The sequence below is a fragment of the Amblyomma mixtum genome, chromosome 5 (genome assembly GCF_055824585.1).
Source record: "Amblyomma mixtum isolate Tamu chromosome 5, ASM5582458v1, whole genome shotgun sequence".
Taxonomy (NCBI): Eukaryota; Metazoa; Arthropoda; class Arachnida; order Ixodida; family Ixodidae; genus Amblyomma; species Amblyomma mixtum.
The window spans coordinates 101915170-101941933 of NC_143016.1; the positions used below are offsets into that span (position 1 = coordinate 101915170).

Consider the following 26764-nt stretch of genomic DNA (forward strand, 5'->3'; position numbering starts at 1 on the left):
AAACTGTACGACAAGAACTTTCAAGCAACAGCTACCCGACCTCATTTGTGCAATCCGTGGAAAAACAGTTATGTCGCCCAGCAGGCGATACTCCTCTGTCACCCTTGAAGCGTGCTGCCGTGCCCTATGCTCCCGGAATAAGCGAGGCTTTAGCGCGCATCATGCGCACCTTTGGCGTCCATATCGCCCATGTTCCGACAAGAAAACTGCGCCATGCGTTGGTAAACGTCAAAGACCCCCTTCCCAAAGAAAAATATCCTGGCGTAGTGTATAAGATTCCTTGTTCCGACTGTGACTACGCATACATTGGCGAAACCGGAAACTTCGAAAGGCGGCTAAAAGAACATAGTAACGATGTACGTAACAAAAAAGTGGATTCCAATGCTATCGCCGAACACGCAGTATCTACAGGCCATGACATCGACTGGGGTCGGGCACACGTGCTTTCAACAGAAAAGAAGCTACGCCCTCGCCTGCACTTGGAATCATTAATCATCCAAACTACTAGTCACACCCTTAACCGCAACGACGGAAATCTTAACCCCATCTACGCACGCTCCCTGCGCCCTCTTTTCAAACATATGTAATGCCACTCAGCTGCTTGCTTCATTTCAATGTGAACAAGGCTCCCGTACGGGAGCCGAAACGTCTGTTTTTGTTTTTGTTTTTCTTTGGTCGGCGTTCTTTCTTCTTCGTCAACATGTGTAAATCAAATATAATAGCATAAATGTTCCCCCTATAAAAGGCAGATTGTTGCAAGGTTTCAATTTGCTTGCTTCAACTGTCTGCAGAGAATACAGCAAAATTCTTTGCGGCCGTGTATAAAGAGATAACACTCATTACTTTTATTAGAAAAACTAATTGACCGTACCAATGCAGCGTGGTAATTCTAAAATTTACAACATGCGAGGGGGTACCCGAAAGAAACCGGACTAAATTTTTTGGTCGGCAAAGCTTCTGTGGTACCGCGTTTTGCCACTAGGAGAACATAGGACGAAAATTCCAGAGTCAGTAAGCCGAGTGCCGTCGTTGAAGGAGGGCAGACTAGTTTAGGGAGAGTTTTAGAGTGACGTCTGTTTTGTGTGAATGTCGTTTTTGCAATGGCAGATTTTCGTGAACAGCGTGCGCCGGTGAAATTCTGATTTTTGCTCGAAAAAAGTTGAATGAAAACTTGAAATATTAAGAAAGACGTACAAAGACGATGCTATGGGGACAACTCAAGTGTTCCTGAATCGAATTCTGAATCAAAGCAACAATCATGCCAATGGAAAACTTCAAAGTCACCTCGCCTCAAGAAAGCTCATCAGGTGAAACCAAACCTCAAAACAATGCTGATTTGTTTTTTCGACGTGAGAGGAGTCGTCCATTGAGAATTTGTTTCGCAGGGTCAGAAAGTTAGCCAGGCTTCCTACTTGGATGTTTTGAAAAGATTGGGCAACAGTGTGCGGTGGAAGCGGCCAGATTTGTGGCGGTCGGGTGACTGGTTTTTCCATCATGCGATGCCCCTGCTCACACAGCCCTGTCTCTACGACAATTTTGGACCAAAAATGGCATGACCCCTATTCCTCAACCCTCATCCTCTCCCGACCTTGCCCCGTGCTACTTGATTTGTTTCCTAGAATGAAAAAATAGGTGAATGGAAAGCGTTTCGCTGATGTTACTGAGGTGAAGAAAAAAACGACGGATGCACTGTCAAGCATCACAAAAGATGAATTTAAACAACGTTTTGAAAAATGAAATGAAAGATTCGACAAGCGTATCATTGCAAGTGGAGAGTACTTTGAAGGAGATTGAAGGTCTGTACTTAAAATGTGAACAAATTAGTTCAAACAAAAATAAGTCCGGTTTCTTTTGGGTACCCCCTCGTATATCTACATAAGCTGCGGCCTTGTGGCCCAGAAAGAATTCTTAGTCAGCCGTATATTACCGGCTGGTAGAAATCACACTTCTGGAAGCGTTTTGCAGGACCGCATTCTCCGCATTGTGCAGCGTATAGGTATGTTTGCATTCTGAAGGTACTAACGGTGATCGCCTTTGGTATTTTATAACTTCACAATCTAACTTCCTAACTTCTCTAGCTTTTCGACACTCCAAACACCGATATTGCAAGCACAGTCCGTTTTGCTGTTTTTTATTGCATCGGCACATAAACAACCTCTGCATGTAGAAGAAAGACAAAAAAAAACAAGCGATCATCGTCAAGTCAGAGCGGTAGAAAAGATCCAATCAAGGCAAACACGCAAGTCATTCCCAAGGCAGGCAGAATAATTCGAAGCATGCAAGATGGCAGGCAACTCGGAGGGTGCCATGCACACACTCTAATTTTGTAAAATAAGTCAACATTCACAGGCTTGTTATCCAAGAACGCGGAAGACAGCTGCAGGACAAACTGCAGTGTGCGTTCGTCCCGCATCAGCCATAGAAACCTTACTGTTTCTACTCGTATAAACATGTAGAAACATACACATTATTCTTGATATGACGCGAGATGCCGCTTAAAGTCGGGCGGATGTAATCTCTCGGCACTAAAAAAAGTGTTCTACGCTCTCTTATCACGTTTTTGATTAATAGAGTAATATTTGCAAACATTATATATCAAAATTCGTCAGTAAAGCAGTACTTCACTTACCTCTCCATTGAAGTAGCAGAATATCACGGCAACAAAAAATCCCTGCAATAGCAGAAGTAAATAGTTTTGAGCACAAAGTTCTGGTCAGGAACGCAGTAATTAGAGGAAAGACAGTTTGAAACGTGTCCAAAGCGGCGACTACCAGATAACTGCCATGGATAAAAACAGCCTTTATTTGCATTATTTTGTCACATGTAATGCGGCTAATCGATGCCTTCGTTTTTTTTTTTTCATTGTAATGGCAGCCTTCTCTAGCCTCTTTCAACGCATGAAAAGCTCAGCTGAGAGAGCGGCATAGTCCTCACTCAAGGGAGAAATATTTAAGCAGTGCGAATCAATCCACCAACGCCAGTGTGCCAGGGTTGCTATGGTGATTTCAGGCTTCTTCCTTTTCACATGCTTGTGCTGTAGTTTTGTTGAATGCGCTACAGGTATGCTTTTTTCTTCAGATAATGTGCGCCTGTATCAGAGCCTTTTGCAAGAAACAGAAAGTGAGCGTTGCTACTTCTTTCGCTTTGACATGCTCACAATCGCATTTGTCTTCTACTCCACGCCGGTATACTTTCGCGCGCAAAGGCTAGCTTTTCGTTTCTCTGAGAGGCGACGACCATTCCGCTCTAAAGCAATTACACGATTTCTATTCCTTTTGCAATTATTAAAACTGACTTCAGTAGTAACAAAGGCCACTAAAATGTGAAAAAAAAAAAACTTTGTTAATGCACGTTCTGGTTGTCTGCCCTCTCAAGAGATGCTTACTATCGCGTCAATTCTGAACCTCTCAAATGTCTGATACGATATGCAGTGAGAGGTAACAGTACGCCATGCCTGAAAAAAACCCCAAGGCAAAATTGAACGCATCTTTCTTTGATAAACAAGAAAACCTACGACTACCCATAACGTCAGAGGCTCAAAACACTCGCTCACGGGCGCCATTGACGTTCAATCAGCTCCACTTCCCTCAAGAATTTATTTCGAAAATTTTGCCGATCACGAAGCGTTGCATAACAGAAAGAAACGCTTTCAGTGAAGCACATCGCGTACGCTCTTTACAAATTGCGCCAGACTTTTTTTTTTTTAGGATCTTTATGCAAATAGCGGCAACGCTTTGCACAACCGCTGGAAGGAAAACGAGAGCTCTAGATAAAGAAACTGGGTGGCGGAGCTTTACAGCGGCCTCAATCTACATGTCATTCCCTTTTCCAAGATGTAGGTGGTACCGGCTCCGTGCAATGTTGGAGCTTGGTATGAGCCCCTTTCTTATCTGAGGATCGCTAAGCGCGACATAAAAAGGTGCAGGGAGAGGGAGCGAAGCCTGGAGGCCCTGTATATGGCGCCAGGAGGAGGTGAATAAAAGCCAGTGTTTTGTAACTCGCACACTCGATAACCTTAAACTTGCCCATACTTACTTTCCAACAATGCATTGCGAATATTTCCTGGCAGTACATTTGGCGCTGCATTTGGTTCACAATACTTCGCCGTTTAGCACTGCGGAAAACTGCAAACAATCGCTCCCAAATACTTTTTCCACAAGTGTTCACAAAGGGCGAAAAGAGCTTTTCATTAGGTAATGTTACACTTTCAGTAAACTTAATGATGCATATTACTCCCTCACTTGTAACTTAAACTCATTCTCGTTTTTTTTCTGTGTGGCGCGGTGAAGATTTTCACATTAGGAATAAACATGTGCTTTCTGTTCTTATGTATTGCACATTGGCGCTTGCTCAATATTATTTTGCGTTGTGTGTCATTGCTCCCCCCTATTTAATACCCTCGATTGAGAGCCTTTAGGGGTTTATTGAATAAATAATAAATAAATTTTAAACCTTTGGGCAGTCTCTGAAATATACGCGCTGAGAACACTGAAAGTTTAGAATGAAGCTGTTGTAAGAACGGGCAATAGCATCACACCACGCGGAGACGAATTACTGTCAGAGCACCAACCGCTGCTGCTATTTCCAGGAGCGTTTTTACTGAGCTCGTAAAACATTTTACGCTGAGAATAACTGAGAAAAACGCCAGGAAACGAAGAACACGAATTAATGTTAAAGATCGTCCAGGAATGCATTTTTACCTGCAGACCGTCAGATGCCTTGCTGATGTACTGGTAGACCTCCCACGGACCACAGTTTGCTGGGCTTCGGTACACCGTCATCAGAAAGTGCATGCCGAACAGAGGGAACAGCACCAACACGGCTCGAACAGCTTTCCTGCATGAACGTGCATCACAACACAATGCTATACGACCAATAGGACCGACCGGAAAAGGTCAGCATTTATGTACACAATTTGCCAAGTTCAGCAATCACTAGGCATGTTCTTGTTTCTTCTCGTTCCGCAACGTTTACTAAGCACCATCTTGGAAAGCTCCCCGGCCCAACGCACCTATGGCTTTCGTCTATTGCTTGAACGGCGGCGTCAGTTTGGTAGCATAATCTCGACAACGTTGAGTGATTTACTTCATCACCTATTTGATCGAAAAACAAGCAAGTGGCAGTGAAAACTCTCTAGCCGCACTAGCATTTGCCCGCTGAAGTAAGACGGCTTTAGCCACTGAATTTGGCGGCAAAGTATATATACTTTTGCTCCCTCGGATTCTTTTCCTTTCCATATTCCTCTGAAATAAATTTGCGGGCATCCCTGATGGAGCTAGTCGGTAATTCATTACAGCTAAGAATACAACACAGCGCAACCTAGGGCAAAGACGAAGAAAAGACGGCATACCACCAGCGCAATGCTGTCCAGTCCCTTCATCGTCCTTGTCCTAAGTTTCGTTGTGTGCAGTCCTGTTCTCAAGTCAACTGCTGAAGTACTTGAACGTTATCGACATAAAGGTTCAAATACACAGAACTCAACTTGTTGATTTGTGATATGATCGAAGCGCCGCACATGTTCCTTTAAATTGAACGTAGTCATATTTTGCTCTCCTGGAGCTTAAGGATTTTTACCGCGTCTCTCTTTTTTGTCTACTTCGAATTTCTTAATTTTATAGCCTGTATTTGCTTTTAAAAATGTTTAGGTAATGGCAGAGCTCGATCACATGTGCACTCAGCATGAACCATTTGTGGCCACGAAACGCCATCTCAGTTACGAGCGAGTTCAAATTTCTATTTTTTTCACGTCTTTTTATCGAAAGCTAGTAACGCTGGCAATTAACGTTTCTTTTCAGATCTTCTTCTACGCATATTTTCGATACAATCGAGTCTTTACGAATAGATGCAAAGATGCATGCACGACGTTCATGCAACATGTGCGCACATGTGCGCAAAGCCAGATGGTTCCAAATGTGCACCCAATTTAAGGAACAACTGAGGACATGATGCGACACTTGACATGTTTACACGAACTGGACGCAGTACGAGTCGAGTCGATTATTGGAGAGGAAGAGGCACCTTTGAAAACGCAACCTGAGATTGGCCTTCTACTCCATTCGACGATGCTTCTTCACTCGCTTCAAAAGAGGACTCAGCTCGACTTATGCTGAGTTAACGTAAACGTAACAAATGGCACTGAAGAACATTACCGCCCGCAGGCTGCAAGAGTTGCAGCGGCCACAGATGGTGATGCAACAAAAGACTCTACTGACGGGGCGCACGTAACAGAAACGAGAGAGCGTAAGAGCTGCATTTTGGTACGTGTATGCCAGAATTTTTAATGCGCGTGCTGCCTCGGCCACCTTGTTACGCCTGGTGATTTTTGAGGCGGCGGCAACCAGCCGACAACTACTCTTCCCTTCGCACCAAATGAGCCGTCCAGCAGTGTAAAAGTGGTATTATACTCCAACCCAGAATTTGCTTTCGAAATGTTTCTTTTATATAAATATACACCGGCTTCAAAAAGTGAAAAAAAGCCGTTTGGTGGATTTTTCTGCCCCTCTCCCAAACAGCTCTTACCGAAATTGGCTTGGCTCATTGGCATGGGTGCTCCTCAGCTTGGTGACGAGGACTCGGATTATGTTGCACAGAAAAATGAAATTGGCCTGAAAAGCAAGAAAAGTCAAATAGGTTACATTATTCGTGAAACTCTCGCGGTCGTGGGGTTTTAAAGCCTCACTGCGGAAACTTGATTGGCCAAGCAGATGTGAAAGTTCAATTTTTAATTTCTGCATGCAGGATTACTTCTCGAAATAAAGCCAACCCCACGCCTGCGAGGACATTTGCGTCCTTTCCGGAGCTTATGAAAGTAACGCGCAGCAGCAGTTATTTAAGCGTACATTCACTACTAACATTAGGGGGCTGATAAAGCTTACAGTATATCGTTTTTTTTCCTCCTTAAGCAAAAGTCTTTTTGTTTGTACACTTTTAACATGACTTCTCTGTAGATTTCCTCAATAGCTGAGTGACTACAGACCATTTCGCAGTGACCCGTAATAGCGATATATCTGAAAGCAAAGTGGGCAGAACTTCAAGCATTCTGCGCATTTCCCGCGCAGCTTAACTGAAGTTGTTCTCTAAATCATATGTGACGGAAATATCATTCTAGCAAAACTGCTAGAAGCGAAATCTACAAAATTTCAGCAAAGACCTGTCAGAGACCCAAGCTCTACCAAGAGCCACACAAAGCATAGCAATCGAAGGGAAGGTTCTCTTGTAAAAACCAAGAATCATCATGTATGTCCCTCAAACTACAGTGCCGACAGCAAACAATAACGCCAGACACATGGCGGCATTCACAGAGGGAAAATTTACTGCCTGGCTGCCTGCGCGCTTGTTATCAGCTTCGCCGCAGGGCTAGCTTGCGCAAGAGTTACTCACGGGTCCCTGGACTACGTTTCATGCCTCCTTCTTCAAATGAGCTGTACAGGCACACGTGCCGCAATAAAAAAAACAAAAACAAAACACGCTCGAGGACAGAGAACTCCGCTTCGCTCTTACGCGAGATAGGCAGGGAACTGTAATTTATATTGGCCGACAGCGTAGGCACGGCTTTCTCGCATTCATGCCCGTCGTGCCTGTGTGCACATGCCGTCGAGTGGCGATGACAAAGTGTCGTCAGACTGTCATTTCCCCGGTGCCCCTCACACCGTCCACTCACTGCTTACACGAAGCCAGACTGTGCCGAAGAAAATCATACGAAGCGCCTGTTTCCTCGCGTAGAAAGGCTCTGCACTCGGCCGAGCGAGCTTTCATGTTTCATTTTTACTTTATATATCCATATGTCCCTGAAGTCGTGTTCACTGTTTAGTCCTTGCAAGCCTTTCGCTCTACAAAGAAGAAATATACTCTTATGAAGGAGGGGTTTCTTTTTTTATGGCTAAGAATGTGTGAATCGCGTAGTGTTAAATATAATGTTAATGGCGCATATTGACCCGTCACTAATTTTGTGACCACAAATCTGCAACTTCTGCACTCCAAGCTTGCGACGTAAAAACAAACGTTTAAAGTAGAAAATGCGCCCGCAGCTATCGCTTTTCATAGTTTTGCACATCTGGACCACTTCCTCGTAATAGCAACACCCACACCTGCTAAAAGCTAGAAAGGGGATTCCGGATTTCTGGCTGAAGGACTCACGAAATTAGTTTGGAATTATCCAGCCGAAGGGGGCGGAGCGGAAATTCGGAATTATATTTATCCTGTCTCGTTCCTACCCTGGAATTCGTATATGTTCTTAAAGGGATATATCTGTGAAGCACGTTTTCTTCTGCTTTCGCTGATCGCAGTAGAATAGACTGAAATTACTGCTTATTGCCGCTTATTTTTTTTCTTCTAAATGCCTGCAATATGCCGTCTAGGAGCTGTGGTGTTTCTAAACCAGTTAATAGAAACCATTAAAGAAAACATTTGCACCTCGATTACGACAATATAATGCAAAAACTCAGCGACGTTGGTGGATTATCCGAACGAAGTGAGACTGGCAGTCACAAGACAAGCCTTCATGCTTACAGTGGTAAACCTATGGCAATGCCGTGAGTCCTTTCGGACAGCAGTTGCTCACACAGCGCAAATCCGGTGAAACGCCTGCCAGCACAAGCACCAGTATGAAAGACAACTGGACGTAAGCAATCTGATGTGTATGCCTCTTACATGCCTGCGCGCGATGCGATGCTGAATTTGCCGAGACCGTGATATCGCGGTTTTAAGAACTATTAGCTGTCGGTCCCAGTCGAAAAAGACAACAAAAACACGACATAAAAATTGTCTTCTATTTTGGCATGTTGTATATCTATTGTCTGGCCTGTGTAGTAATTGTGTTGTCTGCCTTGTCTTATTTGTGTTGTCCTGTCTTCTGTTATGTTGTAGTCATATTCTCTGTCTTGTATTGTAATTCTGTTGTCCTGTCTTCTGTTGTGTCGTATTCACGTTGTCTGTGCTGTCGTAATTTTGTTGTCCTGTTTTCTGTTGTGCCCCCTTCATGTCACGGCCCATTGAGTGAATATAAAGTAAAACCCACTAATTCGAACTGTTAATTCGGAATACTGGATAATCGGAGGATTTTTGTGGGACTGTAGATTCTAATATAAATTTCAACAGATAATTCGATGCGGCGCCATGCAGCAGCCAGTTAACCAACTTTCAATCTAGTGATTACCCTTTAAAATGCATATCGCTGTAATCGCCACAGTGATCGCTATTTTGTCTTAATTACGTGAGAAGCTTTAAATGAGAAAATATGACCGCAGTACAAGATCTCGCCAACCTTTTCCATCGCTGTAAGTATGTTATTCTAAACTCGGGAACGAAACGCACGCATACACAATGTGCATAAATTCAGAACGCTGACCACGTTCTGCACATGGGCTGCACTGTAATGCATGCTGCTTTTTCAACTAGAGACCTCAACAAATAAGCTAGCTACGCAACACTGTATATATGCAGTTCTGAGTAAAGGCTTTGCTGCGGCGTGTCTCGCAAGACAGTAGTCCTAGAAAAGGTAATTAAATCAAACTTTGCATTATTTTGCAACTGCGCTAAAACAGTCATTGGAAGTCCAAAAAAAAAAAAAGAGTGGGCTTGCATTCAGCGGCTTCGTTAGGTACAGAAGATCCTTCCTAAATATTGATACTAGGCGAAATACTGAAAAGGGACGCATGCTGATCTGTGAAAACACTCAGCATTTTAAACCTTATTAGTATGTAAGAAAGCAACGTAATCAGGGAAGTTTCCAAATTTGCCATGTGAGGGACGTGTTCATGAAAACAGCCCGCACTGTTAAATAAAGAACCGCAAAAGGCTGAAATATGCCACTCCACATTCCTGTATCAACACTTTCGGCAGAAAAATAGGCCAGACCGGTAGCCACAATGGTGCTTTTTTTTTCGGCCTATGCTACCATATTCAAGAAATGTAAAGAACGCTCCATTCGCTTAAAAGAGTTTATATTTCTCCTGTAGATAGTGCGAATTGAGGTAATCAGCCAAGATATAACAAGGATTCTGAGTTTTTTTCATCAAAATAAGAAATCTGCACTGGACATGCGCGGCCGCTGTTCTCCGAAAATGACCTGTAAGACTGAAACCTCTCTCCTCGCACAATGGAATGCTTGCTGCACTTATCCAAGCATAAAAGTATAAATACTTACGCCTAAAGAAATACTCGGTGAGTAGCTTTAGCCGTCACTTGTTCACGAGGAAAAAGAACAGATTGTCTAGGAGTTATTTTTTTTCTTACTCCTTATCCAGTTTAACTCATAGCAACACGCATTGATGCAATAAATATAACCACTACAACCAGGCACAGAAGCATGCAAATGTGCGCATTTTAAGAATACATGAAAAGCAGCAGCTCCGCGCCGCTCACAAATACACTCTTAAAGCGGTAACTGACTTAAACGTTCCGACGTTAGAGCATATTGCTTCAAAGAGAATAGGCAATACCATTACTCCTTTAAATTTAGATGCATAAAATTGGTCGCAAAAATAGCTTCACTCGATCTCGACCATTATATTTAGGCAAGAAAGCTCTCGGCAGGCAGAGGTAACGGCAATATTTAAGTTCTCAATCAAGAAAAAGTTTTATATTTCCTTTTGCATGGAACTTGAAAAAACATACCAGAAGTCGTTTTCGTAGGGAGTTTGCATCTAGCTCTTGCTCGGGGAGTGATCGTTGATTATGTGAAATGCCAAATTTCATAATGGTCTAGAGAAACCCTACTGTAAAAAGTGAAGATCTCCACTGTGCTGTTGGCCTATATGCAATACTTGTTTGGAGCTTTTAACTGTTCAGGCTTTTAGATGCCCGCACCGTTTCTCTGCATGTAATTTGTGCCACACCGCTAACAACAGGTGCTGCGTAACGCGAACAGTTCGTATAAGAAAAGTTCTCACAAAAAGGCAGAAGAGTCCTGGAGCGAGTGTGATCCAGTTGTACCCTTCCACATTGTCCATCCAGCAACTGCGTTAATAAAAGAAGGAAAAATTATTCGCACAGAAAATCGGATATGCATAGAAAGTTTGTATTCTCCACACCTATCAAGCCAACAGGTTTGTGGTTAAAAAGGCGCTTGGCAGTAAAACGACGCAGCCATTCAGCCGTGCTGGCAGATGCAAAGCAGGCACCCATGCAAAACAGCTACTGAGACAGCATGGCGCTGGCATCCAAATTTTTGCGCAGAACGTTCTCATGCAACATATTTTCATGCAATACGAATTTAATTAAGGTTTTTTGTTCTACTCTTTGAGGTAAAACACTTCAATGATCCTTAACTCATGCGGAAGGAAAGGAGCGAAGAAGATATACACTTCCAGAGGCAGAAAAGTTATTTTGAGAGGTTTGCGTATATTGGCATACACCTCAAAATATTGAACTATAACCCTGAACTGATATGAAATGAAGATTATAATATCCCTAATCGCATTACCCTGAGTCATATTATCAGTCAAACAGGTGCTTTGCTTAAAAATATTCGGCCACCCTTGCCTTGAGCCAGCCATGTAATCAATGCATCGCAAAAATGGCAGCTTAAATCAACTTAAAATAAACTGTTCCCAAAACTTATGCATTCGAGTAGGGTTAAATACTTCAGCTGGATGATAATCTCATTTACACAGGGTTCGATCCTGGCCGTGGAGGTTGAATTTCTATGCAGGCGAAATTCTAGAGGCCCGTGTAATGTGCGATTTCAGTTCACGTTAAAGAGCCCCAGGTGTTCGAAATTTCCGGAGCCCTTCACTACGGCGTCTCTCTTAGCCTGAGTCGCTTTGGGACATTAAACCCCATAAACCAAACAAGCCATTGACAATATTCCTTATTTTATGAGCTCCAGGCTTCATTCAAATGGCCTGAAAATAAGCCATGTCATTTCTGCACACCTCAGTTGAATCAATAGTAACAGTTGTGTTGAAATCGAAATACTCTAAGCTTATCAATCTATTAAGGCTGCGTAATTATGGAAGTAGAGAAGCTAACAACTACCATTGTCCTTCGAACGTCCGCTCACCTAACCGTCGTCCCATGGCATGAGTTGGAACACCAAGTGCACAGATCAAGTGCCGTTCACTAGGTATGTTCAGAGAAGAGACTGAACCATAGACCAACCACGCGTTGGGGACCACATTTTTGTCATGCTCAAGTTTCTGCCAATACATAAAAACGAACTGGCGGGCACACAATGACAATGACGGCAAGTCTGGTATCAGGCGTAATTAGCGCCGTGCACAAGCGAAGCGAACCCACGCACATGTGTTATTTCTCCCTTTTGAACTCACCTCGAATCGTCTCTGTAAGGAAATGAAAACGAACGCACTGTAATCGATCGAAGATGCATGTAAATACTGAGTGTTTCCGAGAGAACTGTTCATCAAAAGCGAGCCCATCATTTCATGCATAGAGTTTATCTTTCACACAGACTAGAGTGCTCTATTTCTTTCAGAAATATTTGCATTTCGCACAGCCCTAGTACCATTCCACTATCGAGATAACAGCCAGTATACTTTAATACAGTACACTGACGACACGCCTTTGAAGATTAGACGATCGAGTGATGACCTAACAGAGCTGTACTTGAAAGAAAGGTATAGGTTACTCTTCATCGCATTTATGTCTTCGAAATTACTGCGTACCATATTGTAGTAATTAATCAGCACTTCGCATTGCCACATTTAGCGGAACTGTTATCGAAAGTAGAGAGTTTTTATTTTTTTATTACGTGTACAGCGTGATAGTACCAGTAGAACGCTCTTAAGAGAGAAAGTACAGTCATCCGCAGCTCAACCTAGAGCGTTCAAACTCCGTGCCGTTCGCGCTCCGCAGCTCACAAAGCGACGTCTATCGACAGCGCCTGGTTCGAGATAGCGCATGTCTGATGCTCGGACCAAACTAAGAGGTACGCTACACTGATCTCCACAAGGGGGCTGCATGGCGCATTGTGCGCCCGAAAGTGAAGCCACCGGAAGTAAGCGACCTTGTCCTGGAAGTCAACCTTTTGCAGAGCATGAAATCGGGCCTCAGCACGGCTTTTCAGTTCCAGATTTGTTTTCCCACTCAACATTTCGTCTTTTCGCCATTCTCGTCTTTTCCCACGACAATGCCTACCTTTTACGTCGTCAACTGAGCGAGAAGACCCTCAAAGTCTTCGGGAAAGACGTTTCAAAAATAAGGGTCCATTGCATCGCAATGGAACGACACTAGCAGACGACAGAACGTCGCTACACACACAAGGTATGGAGCTTCGTCTGCTCAACTCTGTGTCGTCCCATGGCGCAAGCTTCGCCAACTCTGATCTTTACTGTGATGCTTGTTCCCACGCTCAAGCCCAAGTTATGCTATCAATGGGGGATAAATATAAGAAAGAATAGGTGGAAACATTCACCAGGCAGCTGACTTTGCAGCGACCGTTTTACCGAATTATGTTTAGACCGAACCGGAGCAAGGGCTAAAGGTACTATCTGGTGAGGTGTCGACGGTGTTCGGTTGGTTCACATTAGCGCCTCCAAAAGGTATGGTACTGCTTTTCGACAGAGCGTGTCATGTACTGTTTCGTATTGTAGCAAGTTAAGCCTGAATGGGCTTTAATTCGTGGTGCTTGGTGCAGTTGGCATCTAACAGCGCGTCTCACGCGCACCGCAGCATTCTTCTTTCTTGACAGTCGTTCCTCTCGCACTGTGCCTCTTCTTTGCTGCACGAAAATTCGGTTTTAAGATGACCTAGCCTCATCGTCATTCTACTACTTGTCCTTCATGCTCGGAAGACAAGAACATACAAGAGCCAGACAAGAACATAATGTTTAATGCACGTACTCCTTTGCCGCGGCAGGGTGAGACCTCCATGCCTGTTTTCTTCGGTTTCTCTGAAATTACAGGGTTCTGCACACAATGCTCACATTTCTCGCGTTCAGCTTGATTGTTCCTTTCATATAAAAGAAGATATTACAGGAGAACAACGCCAAAAACTGAGAACGAAAGGGCGAAAGACGCGACTTTTTGCATTGAAATACACAGCAGACACCCGACTTCCGGGACAAGCCGTTGAACTTCCGGTGGCTTCACTCGCACTCGTCTCGGAAAGCGGGAATGCAGCATCCAGCCACCTAGTGGAGATCAGTGGTGCGTTATCTGAGACTAGACGCTGCCGCTAGACGTCGATCTGCGCGCTGCGGAGAGCAGACGGCACGAAGTTCGAGCGTTCCAGATAGATCTGTGGACGACTGTACCACCTGAAGTCTTAAGCTGCTAATAAATCACTGGCCTGCATACTGAAAGCAAAGAATAAGAATGACAACATCTACTCACGGGTGTCCCATTCGCAAGGCTCGCAACGTGGCGCTGATGGTGACAAAAATGGCGGGGCAACCTGTATTGTAAAAAAAAAAATAGTGGTGCATGGACGAGTTTGTGCAGGGAATTTTGATGTGAAGCCGGTCCCGTACACCAGTAAGGGATGATGCGAATGATGGCCATTTCTAACACAGAGGCAGTTTTACTTTTCTAACCACGAATGAGATGACCTACGAGAATATATCGGGACATATCCACTGCTTATTCTTTCTTTTATTCTTGCAAATGAGCACGCATAAATTTTGCAGAAGCGAACATCGTTTAAGGCAGCTGTCTCATAATTTTGCCGTTTTTGTGAACAGTGTGTTTTGCGTTTATTGGTATAGGGGCTTTATGTAAATTATCAGACAACAATTAAGATCTTAATCTGCCATGGTGGCTCTCTGGTCATGGGGTTCGGATGTTGACCCGAAAGACACGGGTTCGATCCCGGCCGCGCCAGGCACATTTCAATGGAGGCGAAATGCTAGGGGCACGTGCAATATGCGATGTGAGGGCATGCTACAGAGCCTTGGTGATCAAAATGATCCGTAGCCCTTCATAGCCTGATTCACTTTGGGGCGTTAAACTCTATAAACCAAGCTACACCAAACATGAAGACCTGTTATTCCTGCTTTAGCACGCCAAGATTTCGTTTCTATGACGTACACCATCTAGGTTAGAAGAACTTATACCAATTCTGGCGTGATTTACTAGAAACCTCAGACAATGCAAGCAGGAAATGACGTCCTTGCGTAAATTAACCACAAATCAACTTTCCAATCTCAAGTTCCTCCAAGACCCACATCCTTCATCACGGTTGCATACGCAGGAACTGATAGAATACAGGGGCACCCGCTCGTTAATGCCAGAAGCAACTCTTCGCGCTCTCTCCCATTATGACTTTATCGCGTGCTAGCATGAAAAGACAACGAAAACAGTTCATCAATCGCCAAGTGTAAGGGAAGAAACGTGAGGCATACGGGGCATAAAAGCCAAAAACGATGGTTTGCACGGTACTAAGCACAGGAACGGCGCAACGGTACAAGTATAGAGATGCAAAGATCTGTAAAGGACGGCGTGTCAGAGCGACAGCGCATGATGAACGATGGTCTGTGTGTAAAGGGCGTGTTGGCCGGCATCCGGCGACCTTCAAGCCGAAGAAAGGAAGGCCGCCGTGCATATGACGCACGGGGCACCCGAGAAAGACCCGTGAGCCCGGTGAATGGTGTAGTGGCGTGCCAATAAGGAAAGAGCCAGCTCCGTGCTACAGAGGGGCAGGCGCCTGCGGAGTCTTCATTTAGAAGAACCGATCGATTTACGGCCGGCCGAATGTGTTTATCACCACATATTAAGCGGCGTATGCGAACTGCAACCGGGCTCACTAAGACTCACTAGGATAACCTCTACTTTGAAGTATCTGGTTCTACTTTGCAGTGTGTGAACTAGGCAAGCAGATGATGACAGAGTCCATGCTTTCACAACAGCTTGAGCTTTAATTTCTTTAATTTGATAGCATGCACGAGTTATTCGCCTGAAGCGAACTACATTGCCTCAGCATTATGTTGTTTGGTTTCGCTCTTCAGAATTAGGGGTATATCGGTTTTTGCGGCAGGAACTTTGAAATCCACCTTTCTGCAATATAAATTCTTCCATACTTCAGGACCTGAGCTTGAATTTCTCCCTCGAAGAGTATTTTTCTCTTTAAAAATTAGTTCCTGACGTGCACATAAATATTTTTCCGGACCTCGAGATCAACTTTATTTCGACACAAACCTTGTACAAACCCGGGGTAATTAGCTTGGAACCTTCATGCTGACTGCTTCTGTAGCTATGAAAAATATGTGACAACAAAGTCTTCTTTGCCCATGGCGTCAGAGGTAGTTTCTAGTCTGTACTCGATCAAATATATTAGTCAATACACAAATGCCACCCACCAATTTTCACCCTTTTTCTTGCTATCATCGTTCAGGGTTGATGTGTTAAAAATTATTCAAACTAATGACTCCGTACTATTGCCCCGCTTCCGCTATTACCTTCAGCAGTTTCTCGGCCCTGTTTAGCATCATTTTTCGGAAATAAACCTTCGAAATATTCTCTTGCCTGTGTATACAATTAAGCAACGAAGCAAGCGGAACTCCCTGTTGATAGATTCATATAACACTGAAGGAGTCGATTTAATTCATCACCATCGAAATAAAGTCGAACTCGTTACAAGCTACGGCAGTTACAAAAATATGTTCACTCTGCAAGTTCGGTAGCGGTGGTTCTGTGATTAGCTAAACTCAAGTGAGACCCATTAGGTTAGAACATCCAATTTTTCGTGCGCTAATAGTATTTGTCATCTGCAACACCAGGTCCAACCTGAACACCGGCCATTGACAAAGCGCATTTAAATGCAGAGCTTTCATTTATTCATCTCGAGGGCCGCGGTCATACTGAATCGTAACTAGTGGTTAAGGAATCAAGGAGGGAAGTGCCGTGAAAATGAAAGAAGCCACTAATACATTTTATGCTTCACATATAATTACACTCTGACTAAAATATGTTCGCCGCCTAATCCTTGAATATCAGGAAAAGAGCCCATTAATGACAGTGCTAAGGAGAAAATGCAGAACTTGCTGTTTTATTATTTAACAAAACGCTACTACTGCTATATTTTATGTGCATTTTCTCAGCGACAGCGTACAAAATCAAAAATAACAACAAAAAGGAACAAACCAATGATGCGCTCTCAAAACTTCAGGGGCTCACAAGCTCCGATTTAACGGTAAGATGTGGCAGCGTTAATGGGTCCGTTCACCGACTTGGTGTATACTCTTTGCATATCAGTTCACTGAAATGGACACTGTTTTTATTATTTGTTGTTTTTCCTATTTTCTTCAAGACACACAAGGTCTCTCGTCGAACGAACGTCCCTCAATGGCCTATGGGTATCGTGTATGCCTCGCGTCCCAAAAATCATAGTTTTCATCCCCATCGAATTACCCCAATTTTCCTTTCCGCGCAATCAATTTATTTCTATTCTTACATGTCACAATGACTTTTGAGTTCTGCAGCTATCTTATAATCAGAATTTATTTAATGTTTTATTCACTTTAAATTCTGTGTGACACCCCGAGCGTGAAGACCAATCCGGATTATCTCGTCACGTTAACTATGATTCCGGGTTCCCAGCTCAACGGGACGCTTAAGCTTATCGCGTTGCAGTTTTGTCGCTTTATATCACATTAATGTGCGCAAGTTGAATGCGTACTCTTAACTTTCCAGCTAAACAGCTTTCTAAGAAACTCCACTTTCTAGGGTTCTTAAATCCCAGACCTTCACATCTTGACTCATCCGAAGTCTTTATGTGTGGGTACCATTCATTTCTTAGTTGCACGTCATGTTCGCTAACGCAAGCTTGATACGCAACTCAGAAAAACGAGAGTTTGTTTGACGGTTGGGTCGGTTGCTCGTAAGAAAAGGCGACGCCAAAAGGGAGTGAGAGAGAAATGAGTGCGCACCGCAAGCAGTGTACTAATTGTCTTACCCCATCCGACGATGTAGAAGACGAGCAGAGATTTTTGCTCGGCGAAAGCGGATGCGATTAGCTTGTGCAGGTAAAAGCCCTCGCAGAACATCCAGGCATATTGGCAGAGCCGGAAGTAGCGAGAGAAGGTGTACAAGACCTTGCACAGGTTCTGCGTGAGAATTCGACAGTCGGGAGGAAAAGAGAGTCAGTAGCAAACAATAAATGCAAAAGTATTTTCATTGTTTGACCTCTGCAAGTGCCAATAGCAGGACGGCTGAATCTATAATAACGATGTCTTTCTTTTTACTGCGCTTTGTAAAGGAACGCCCATAAGCAAAACTGTAAGGCCCACACCAGTTTTGGAATTCACTGTGTCAGACCTGACACACTTCTCATGCATTTTACTATTTAGGACGCATCTAATTTATTAATGAACAGAAATATCACTTGTTCTCAAGCGCATGAAGTTAAAAATGAAAGAGAAAATGTTTTACTTCTGTCCACACGTGAATCCTTTGTCAGTAGAGATATCTGAAATGCTCGTGTGCCTGAACTGTGCAAAAATCACACTTTGCTTTCTTTTATAAAGTGTGCAAATTACGGCCAGGCACGAAATCTGAGCCTCCTCATTAGTTCTATGCGGCATAAAAACGTCGTTAGCTCCATCGACTTGTCAAATGAAGCATCATAGGCGAGTATGCTTCCACAAATACATTTTCGTAAGATGTCACCACGCCTAGTTACAGATATACATACACCAGCAGTTACGCAGCAATCGTTCTCTACGTTTAGATTCATGCTTTGATCAATAAATTTCATTACCTAACTTGAAGTAATACGCCTTATTTATACTGTGCAGGAAATAGCAGTATGTCACTTCTTCTAGGCAAAGCTGAAGGCTACAAAACGATACTACAAAAAAGCAACCCGAGCTCGATGTGTCTGAATACCAGGTGTAAAATGTTATAACTGCCGAATGTACCGCATAGTCACTGAAAACGTTACAATGAGCACACATTAGTAAAACGAAGCACCTTAATAACTTCAACCGGTAAACATCACACTTTTGCAAATCTTTAATGTCCGCCCCAGTGATTGCATTGTATACATAGGTTATATAAATGGCACATAACTATTCTACTGGTCAAGATTACGAGTCCGACGCCTTCCCCGACCGCCATTTCGCAGGAACCAGCAAGCAAAGCACAAGAAAATCTGTGCATGCTCCAATGATATCCCGCACACTATGGCCTTCCTCGCCGGGAATCCCCTGACGCAATGAGAAGAAATGCGCCCAGAGGAGGATATGTGCGGCCTGATCAAATAATCGTTCCGTTAGCCTCTCGCCTCACTACAGTAATATGGCAGCCAAAGGGTGAGCCTTGCGTGCCAGAGCCTCTGTGGCTCAGAATTGCGGCACTTAGTTTTTCCTTCCTTTGTTTTTGTACGTCTAGCCGCGCATGGCAATGACGAGATCTCGATGAAAGCCGATATGGCCGTATAAAGCCAGCACGCCAATCCTTCATCGGCAAAAACTGCAAGGCATCGTCTATCCGGAAGCCTGTAACCTGAGTGAGTTTTTCCTCTCTTTTTTTTTGTAGTTATGTTCATAAACTTATGCGCCAGGAAGGAGCGAATGCGTTCACGATTGCTCCCAGCCTCACTATCAGATTTTATTTGATCGAAATTCTGGCCTCATTGCAATGTGCCGATGTCATTACTGTGTAGGAAAAGCGGAGATGACCCACTCCTAGGTTGGTTCGCTAGAAAAGAGCATATACTCTCCGTTCAGTCTTCGACTCCATACAGGTCCCTAGAAATTGTCATAATGTGAGTTGTCACGTTGCCTTCCGAAGTTGTTTCTTTAATTCAAATGTTGCCACATTAAAAAAAAAGTAAAGCGCGGTTTTCAGTGCAGAATTGCGGTGGCTGCGGGTCTTATTTTTTAATAAGCAGCTAGATGAAAGAACGATGCATTGTGTGTCTTTATCATTCATTTTCCCTCTACTGCTAGCATCCTGCTTTCTACGTTGCCTGAGTTTATCACCTGCTTTTCATGTACCAGTGTTGTTTTTATTGCAAAATTAGAGTTACGAAGAGCTGTGCTCTCGTCAGACGCTCAGTGAGGACCGGTGCTTCAAGTAATTAGTCGGTTGCGAGTGGCGCATACGCCCTCGACTGTCTGTCACTTATTAACAAATCAAACACTTTATTGCAAGGATTTGTTCAAGATTACAAACGCATTATTTACAACTGAGCTTTCATGTGGAAGTGGGAGGGCAGGTTGCGCTGTCTGCATTTTTTTATGCGAAGAATATTACTAGAGGTACACTACAGCCCTTCGCCGTGGTTACGCGCCGTGCACACCACGTGGTGCAGTGACGTCACACCACGTGACATACCACGTGACACATGACGTCACGACAGAGGAAGACGGAGGTACACTACAGCCCTTCGCCGTGGTTACACGCCGTGCACACCACGTGGTACAGTGACGTCCCACCACGTGACATACCACGTGACACATGACGTCACGACAGAGGAAGACGGAGGTACACTACAGCCCTTCGCCGTGGTTACACGCCGTGCACACCACGTGGTACAGTGACGTCACACCACGTGACATACCACGTGACACATGACGTCACGACAGAGGAAGATGGGGGTCCACCTCGCGCCGTCGCTGTGGTTGCACGCCGTGCAGACCACGTGGTACAGTGACGACACACCACGTGACATACCACGTGACACATGACGTCACGACAGATCGCCGTCACGCGCTGGGAGAGGGAGAACGATGCCATCGCACAGACACCAGAATGTCCTCGAGCGGCATTCCCGCGCATTTCGAACGCGCGTTCACACTCGGTGTAGGTGAGACGCTCGCTCCACCGGGCAGGCGGACGCGGCTTCCGTGGCAATCCAGGCGCCCACCCAAGGCGCGTCTCGGGGTTAGTCGGCGTTCCGCGTTAGCCATGCCGTTGTCTTCCCCCACGACGAAGGCTTCTAGTGGTTGTATTAAAATGACCAAGTATTCAACCAAGGAAAGCCATGTATTACCAAGCCTAGCCATCAATATGCTTCGCATCTGACCAGGGTTAACCAAGTTAAGCGTCAGCCATTTTTTTTATCATTGTCCGAGAGCCTCGTCGTTATTCTAGACGTTCTGAACTTTTTTATTTTTCGTTGCTAACTGTAAGGGTCAGGCGAAAGGATAGGATCAAATTTATTTGTCCTTATACTGAAGCGTCGCCAAGATTTAAAATGCATTGCCTGCATAACTCGTTATTTTATTTCACTTGCAAATGCATGCTTTTCAGTATAAGCACACTGCTAAGCAAAAACAGAAAGATAATTAAATCTGTCATGAGTGAACAGTCTTTTTGAATCTCTATTCGCAACGGTCGTTCCTGGAGCCAATACCCCATTGTTGTGCACGACTGTTTGGTGGAGCAAGCTTGGGAGGTAGTGGCGCTTAAAACAGATCAAAATGAAGTCCTCACTTGTTCCGCTAAAAACAAAGGACACCCACAGGCCTAATAAAAACATTAAGCAATAATTAGGAGAATGCTTACGATTAAGACAATGAAAAGCGCATGTTGACACCTGGCGTTAGTTTTTCATGCTTAAAGATGCAGTATAATCCGTGCGTAATGTTTTTTTAACCTTCCGCGATGCCTTCAAGTAGCCATCAGCTCGAAAAAAACAATGCATGCCTGACTCTTCTCCTCAGTGAACTAATAAATTTCTCTCCTCTTCCTTTCAATTGTGTGGACGATCGCCGCTAAAGTCGCCGCTAAAGTCATGAACGACGCATTCAAGCTGCGCCTGAATCGCTAAAGCTGAGCGGAGCCGCAATGATGGCAATAATGGTATAATGCAGCAACAGCACAGTGCTTCCACCTTTTTAGTCAAGCACGTGACAAACGATATAAGCGTTCGCTAAAGAATCATCTGCTGTACCGGATTCTGGTTGACACGTATATTCTTCTCTTCGTTGACGTGATCCAAGATGAACACAGAGTCGACCAGGATGACGCTGATGTCGTACAGCACCATGGCTACGCAGAAGTTCTTGTGTAAAGAGATTCGGTGCACCTGAAGCTGCCTGCACACAAATGCGACAAACGGTTATTTTTAGGTATTTTCGAAGTAACTCCACATCAGGCAAGTCTCCCCACTACTCGAATTCGATGTTATTTGAGCAGTTTTAGCGAGCGCGAATTGTGAAAGTAAAGAAAAGGTTGCAACTTGAACTACGCAGCCATCGATTGCGACGGAATAGATGAAATGGATGCTCTGTGAACAATGTTTATAAGAAATATCCCACTATGTAAAATCATGTTTCGCTTTACTGCTCAGTAACACTCAGTGTGCTGTGTGCCACGTCCTGTGCCGCATGGCACTCTGTCTGTGTAAAGCACACACCTCATGCTTCATCGCCTAGAACAGACGTTACACAAACGGGTAACAACCCTGTCAAGTTATGGCATAATGCCACGCGTAATGCTATTCTTTGAAGCGACTACAAAAGTAAACTTTAGAAACATTTCGGCGCTCACCCTACTCGAGAATAAGACTTATGTTGTCGCAGCCTTTTCTATTTCCTTTAAAATTACTCAGTGAATGAAACATTACGAATTAATTCCCAACGACAGCCTCCAGGGATTCTCTTTTTTTCTTTACCAGTGCATATGGATCACCTAATGCCTACACATATGCCTCGAAAATAACTGCATCTCCTTCTCGTCTATCAAACACCTCTGCACACTTTCTTCAGCGTCATGAGACTCCAGCCTGGCGTTGATCGATTGCTGCGACCTCGCATGGCAAACAAGGTAGGTAGGAAAAGCAATATACAAAGCACATCACAAGTTGACTGTCAAGGGGAGCGAGTGGCTGCCACACTGAAGGCAACGAAAACAAAAACAAATGTTCAGCTCTTCGCCATGTTCTTGAAAGCTGTTTCCTCTCTGGGGATCAGTTCGAAGGCGGAAGCAAGGAGGAAAACGGCCAGTCCAGGCTGTGCACATAACAGTTATAACTGGGGTCTTCTACGCATCGTAAATTTCGACACGATTTCGGGATGATGTTCGGCTCAGATTGCATCGTTTAAAATGATTTGACGTGTTTTATATACCAAGTGTGTTATCCGGATTTGCCTTTATGCGTATGAGTAGTCATTATTCCACATAATAAATGGTAGTAGGTTCTGAAAACTTAATTGTGTAAAATACCGATCATTAATTACAAGATCTGGTAAAACCTAATCACACAATGATTGCATGTCGCATGAAATTCCGTTCACATAAGAAAAGTGCGAGTGAGAAATTCAAAAGTACGCACTTGTAAACAGAGAAGATGACGATCGCAGGCACCAGGACAACGACGGAGAGAGAGTGGAGTACGATGGAGAAGATTGTCATGGACCGGTGGTACTGCAGGTTGCAACGTGCAGTAGGTAGTTGCCAAAAGTAAAAGAGAACGGTATAAGACAAAGAGCAAATCTAAAAGGAATGGTTCTGATAATCTGTATTAACAATTTTATTAGTATTTTTAGTTCAGAGCTTTGGCTAACAATTTTGGTTCATAGTTAATAACAGTTTTGGCGCCAGTAAAATTACTTCTGGCTCTCTTGAGGGAGCGAATTGCCCCCTTTAATACATCTCGTAGATTACATTATGCCTGGAACACAGACAAGCTTGAATCATTGCACGCGGTGTAAAAATTATCTTATGACAAAAAGAAAGGTTTTGGATAAAAACATTACTTAAGGACCACTCACGGCTAATGGGTCAATCTATCGAGTTTCTGAATATTACCTAAAGGGAGAGCGGGCGTCAGTGCACTCCATGCGCAGTAGCGAGGCGCAGAAATACCGGGAAGATGACGTTTCGTATCTGGCTTCGGTATTGATAGGTATGAAACGCGCATTCAGCCATAAAAATACGGCTCACCTCACGGCATACCGTCAAGTAATGCACTGAAAGTTTTCATTTCAGCCTAACACTTAGCGAAAAAGTGAAAATCGCACTATATAAAAACGTTTCATATCACTGCGGTAACCCGCTTTGGAGCAATGCGAAAGCACTGACGCCTCCTCGCCCCTCTTTGGCCCTCTTTGCTCCTTTTTTCTCCTCATGCCACCAATTCACGGCACTAGTCTGCGCGCATGCGCACTAGTCGTCTCCATGGAACCCCCTTAGCCCGGCAGCGCACGGAGGCGACACGGCGGGCGTGCTCTATCGCCGCCCATTGACGTCACCTCAACTTCACACCATGACGTCACGATCTTACGTCATCCGCTCCATATTAACTGCATTTATCCATCACCACAATCTTCCCAATTACATCATTACAATTATGGTGATCAGAACACTCATTGAGTGTTTAATTGTTTTCGATTGATTAATTATCGATTGGTTACATGATCGATGATTTATTGATCGGTCGATGATTGGTTGATCTACACTCAGGTACTTAATCATAATAATTAATTACTATAATTAACCATTGATCACTAATTAGGTGCTTAATCGTATCCACGACACTTTTCTTTTGATTAATTAATAATTAATTGATTTATTGGATATCAGTTAACTCTGGTTATTATTGCCACCGAATACTGCTACCGGGCATCGCAAGGGGCAGTTCATTTTGACTGCGGGAAGGGGCAGTTTGGATATGATGGATGGTGACGTAGTCGATATGGGTAGAGTCTAGCCGGAATAACAAAATAATCAAATGAATATTTGATTCAATATTTACTTTAAAAGATAAGAGTGGGGCTCACATTACGTCAGGGCAAAGTTCTGAAAGACATTGCAGAGAAGTACACGTAATTATTCTCAATATTAACAATAAGCACTTGTTGCTGTTGACATTTTACAGTCAATTGAACAGTTGCTGAAGTGCCCTAATATATTTCTTGTTCTTGTTATCTTTACTTTTGGGTGGCTGTGAGGTTAGTCCGCACAAGATTTCTCACTTGTGACTGAAAATTGTGATTCCGCTACATTATGCGGCGACCACATAGTTAGCAGGTTGTCACTAACCTCGAGGGAGCCGCAGTCGTAGAAGGTGTACTCCTTGCCGTATTCCTGGCTGTAGAACCACGTGCCGTTGTCCCAGCAAATTTTCTTCGACATCTCTGCATCACAACATAAGGCAGAACCCAAGTGTCAAAAGCTTCACGTGAAGCTTCATGAAAAGCTTAACCTGTTATAGACAATACGGCAAAATCACCATTGCGTAGTACCCTCCATAAGATACAAAACCTAAATAAATGAGATTTATAAATGCTGCTGAAACGAATTGTAGAATATAGACTGTGGAAACATACAAAGCACCGCTTGTGCGAAGCTAACCTTACACACATCTCCCCTTTTACTGTTCTCGGGCTGTAGTGGAGCTGCTGTAAATCGGAAAAAATAGGTCTTCACGATTTTTATTTCGTCCCACACTTCGCTTGTACCCAAGCGGAAGCAGCAGCTTGTGCCAAAGAGACAGTGGTGGGGGGACAATGAAAGCAATTTTTTTTTGTTTTGCATCCTGTAGCAAAATATCAGAGTTTAGCGCGGCTACCGTCACCATGCAAGGCATTGCTCTCAAGACCACTGACTCTAAAGCACAAGAGAGGTCTTTGTCCAGAGTTACTATATACCATTCGATATACATGAAGCAAAGCAAATGAATATCAGCGATTTTATTATTTTACATACAAAAACACGTAGCAATGTTCAACCACATTGGCGAAAATATTTCTTGTATTTGCCTCGCTACAAAACTAGTACCTCTTTGCGGTCCAGATGCTCTTAGCAGTGGTAGGCCTGTCCTTCCGGTATGAAAGAGATATAGCGCAAGGAGTGCCACAGATGCGACCACAGGTGCTCGTGTACTGATTTAATTTTACGCAACATCCGAACCAGTGTCATCAAGACCGACATAAATTAGAGGTTCGTGTTACGTTGTCAAGTTTAGTGATGTGGAAGCACTTTCTCTAACAAACACAAGCATGCAAGTGAAATTCAAAACTAAGTACGCCAGTATTTGAGATGGACGCCATGAGAAAAGCCAATGGTGAAGACTGGGAAATAAATTAGAATGAGACTGCGGCAGGGTCATAGATCATGAAAAGCTATGCTTTCATAAAGAAAGGCCACGCATTGAAGGCTGCAAAAGTAATTTGAAAACTATCAGGACATGATTATTGTTGCTGGCTCAGAAGAAAGTGCCTGGGATCTTTTTTTCACCTACCATGCGTAGGTATTGGTTAATAGCAATTTTAATTGATTGAGGCGGCATCTGTGATTAAATGCTACAGGCTACCTTTGGGCGCGTTTCGAACGTTTCAAAGGAAGGTATGCTTTGCAGCTCTACAATAAAGCATTCATCTTCACAAAGAAAACAGAGCTTTAGGATACAGGTTTATTCCAGACGTAAAATTGCATTCCAGACGTAAAATTGCATTACAGGCCTATACCCCGCAGCTGCGGGTACTGTGAACAACCTGACATGCCAAAATTCACACTTTCAGACACCAAAATAAACTAAATAGTACGTCTGTTTACGCGTTCTCTCTGCAGCGAAAAGGGTCTTTTAACAAGTGTAACTAGTCCGCGCAAGTTCATGCGTCATCCTGTTGAGCTCGACACAATCGGTGATGCAAGCTGTGCAACATGCTCGCGACTGAAACGCTGATCGACATGTTTGGCGATGCCTGAGACAAAGCGCCGTTCTTATCGACTGCAGCATAACTCTCTGTATATGGATATGCGAGAGTTCACTGCAGCATAACTCTGCAGCATAACTCTCTGGTATGGATATGCGAGTTAATTGGCATTTGAGTACAAAGGGGGAACTGCTTCAACGTCCACGAGCTTTAAGTGATGCGTCTGACAGCGCAAGCGCGTCACTTCCGCACCAAGTAAGTCAT

General features: G+C 43.8%; 1 protein-coding gene across 3 annotated transcripts in view; it reads right to left on the reverse strand.

Annotated features, from left to right (window-relative positions):
• LOC149343214 (calcitonin gene-related peptide type 1 receptor-like) overlaps nucleotides 1–26764 on the reverse strand; it is a 310843-nt gene that overhangs the window by 18661 nt on the left and 265418 nt on the right. For all 3 annotated transcript variants that reach the window (XM_089545761.1, XM_089545758.1, XM_089545759.1), the window contains exons 8-16: nucleotides 24885–24979; nucleotides 23176–23267; nucleotides 21793–21937; nucleotides 17848–17998; nucleotides 14292–14352; nucleotides 10890–10956; nucleotides 6520–6605; nucleotides 4701–4836; nucleotides 2630–2671 (exon numbers count right to left, since the gene is read on the reverse strand). In XM_089545761.1, coding sequence (XP_089401887.1) covers nucleotides 2630–2671; nucleotides 4701–4836; nucleotides 6520–6605; nucleotides 10890–10956; nucleotides 14292–14352; nucleotides 17848–17998; nucleotides 21793–21937; nucleotides 23176–23267; nucleotides 24885–24979 — 875 coding nt within the window. The remainder of the gene's footprint in view (nucleotides 1–2629; nucleotides 2672–4700; nucleotides 4837–6519; nucleotides 6606–10889; nucleotides 10957–14291; nucleotides 14353–17847; nucleotides 17999–21792; nucleotides 21938–23175; nucleotides 23268–24884; nucleotides 24980–26764) is intronic.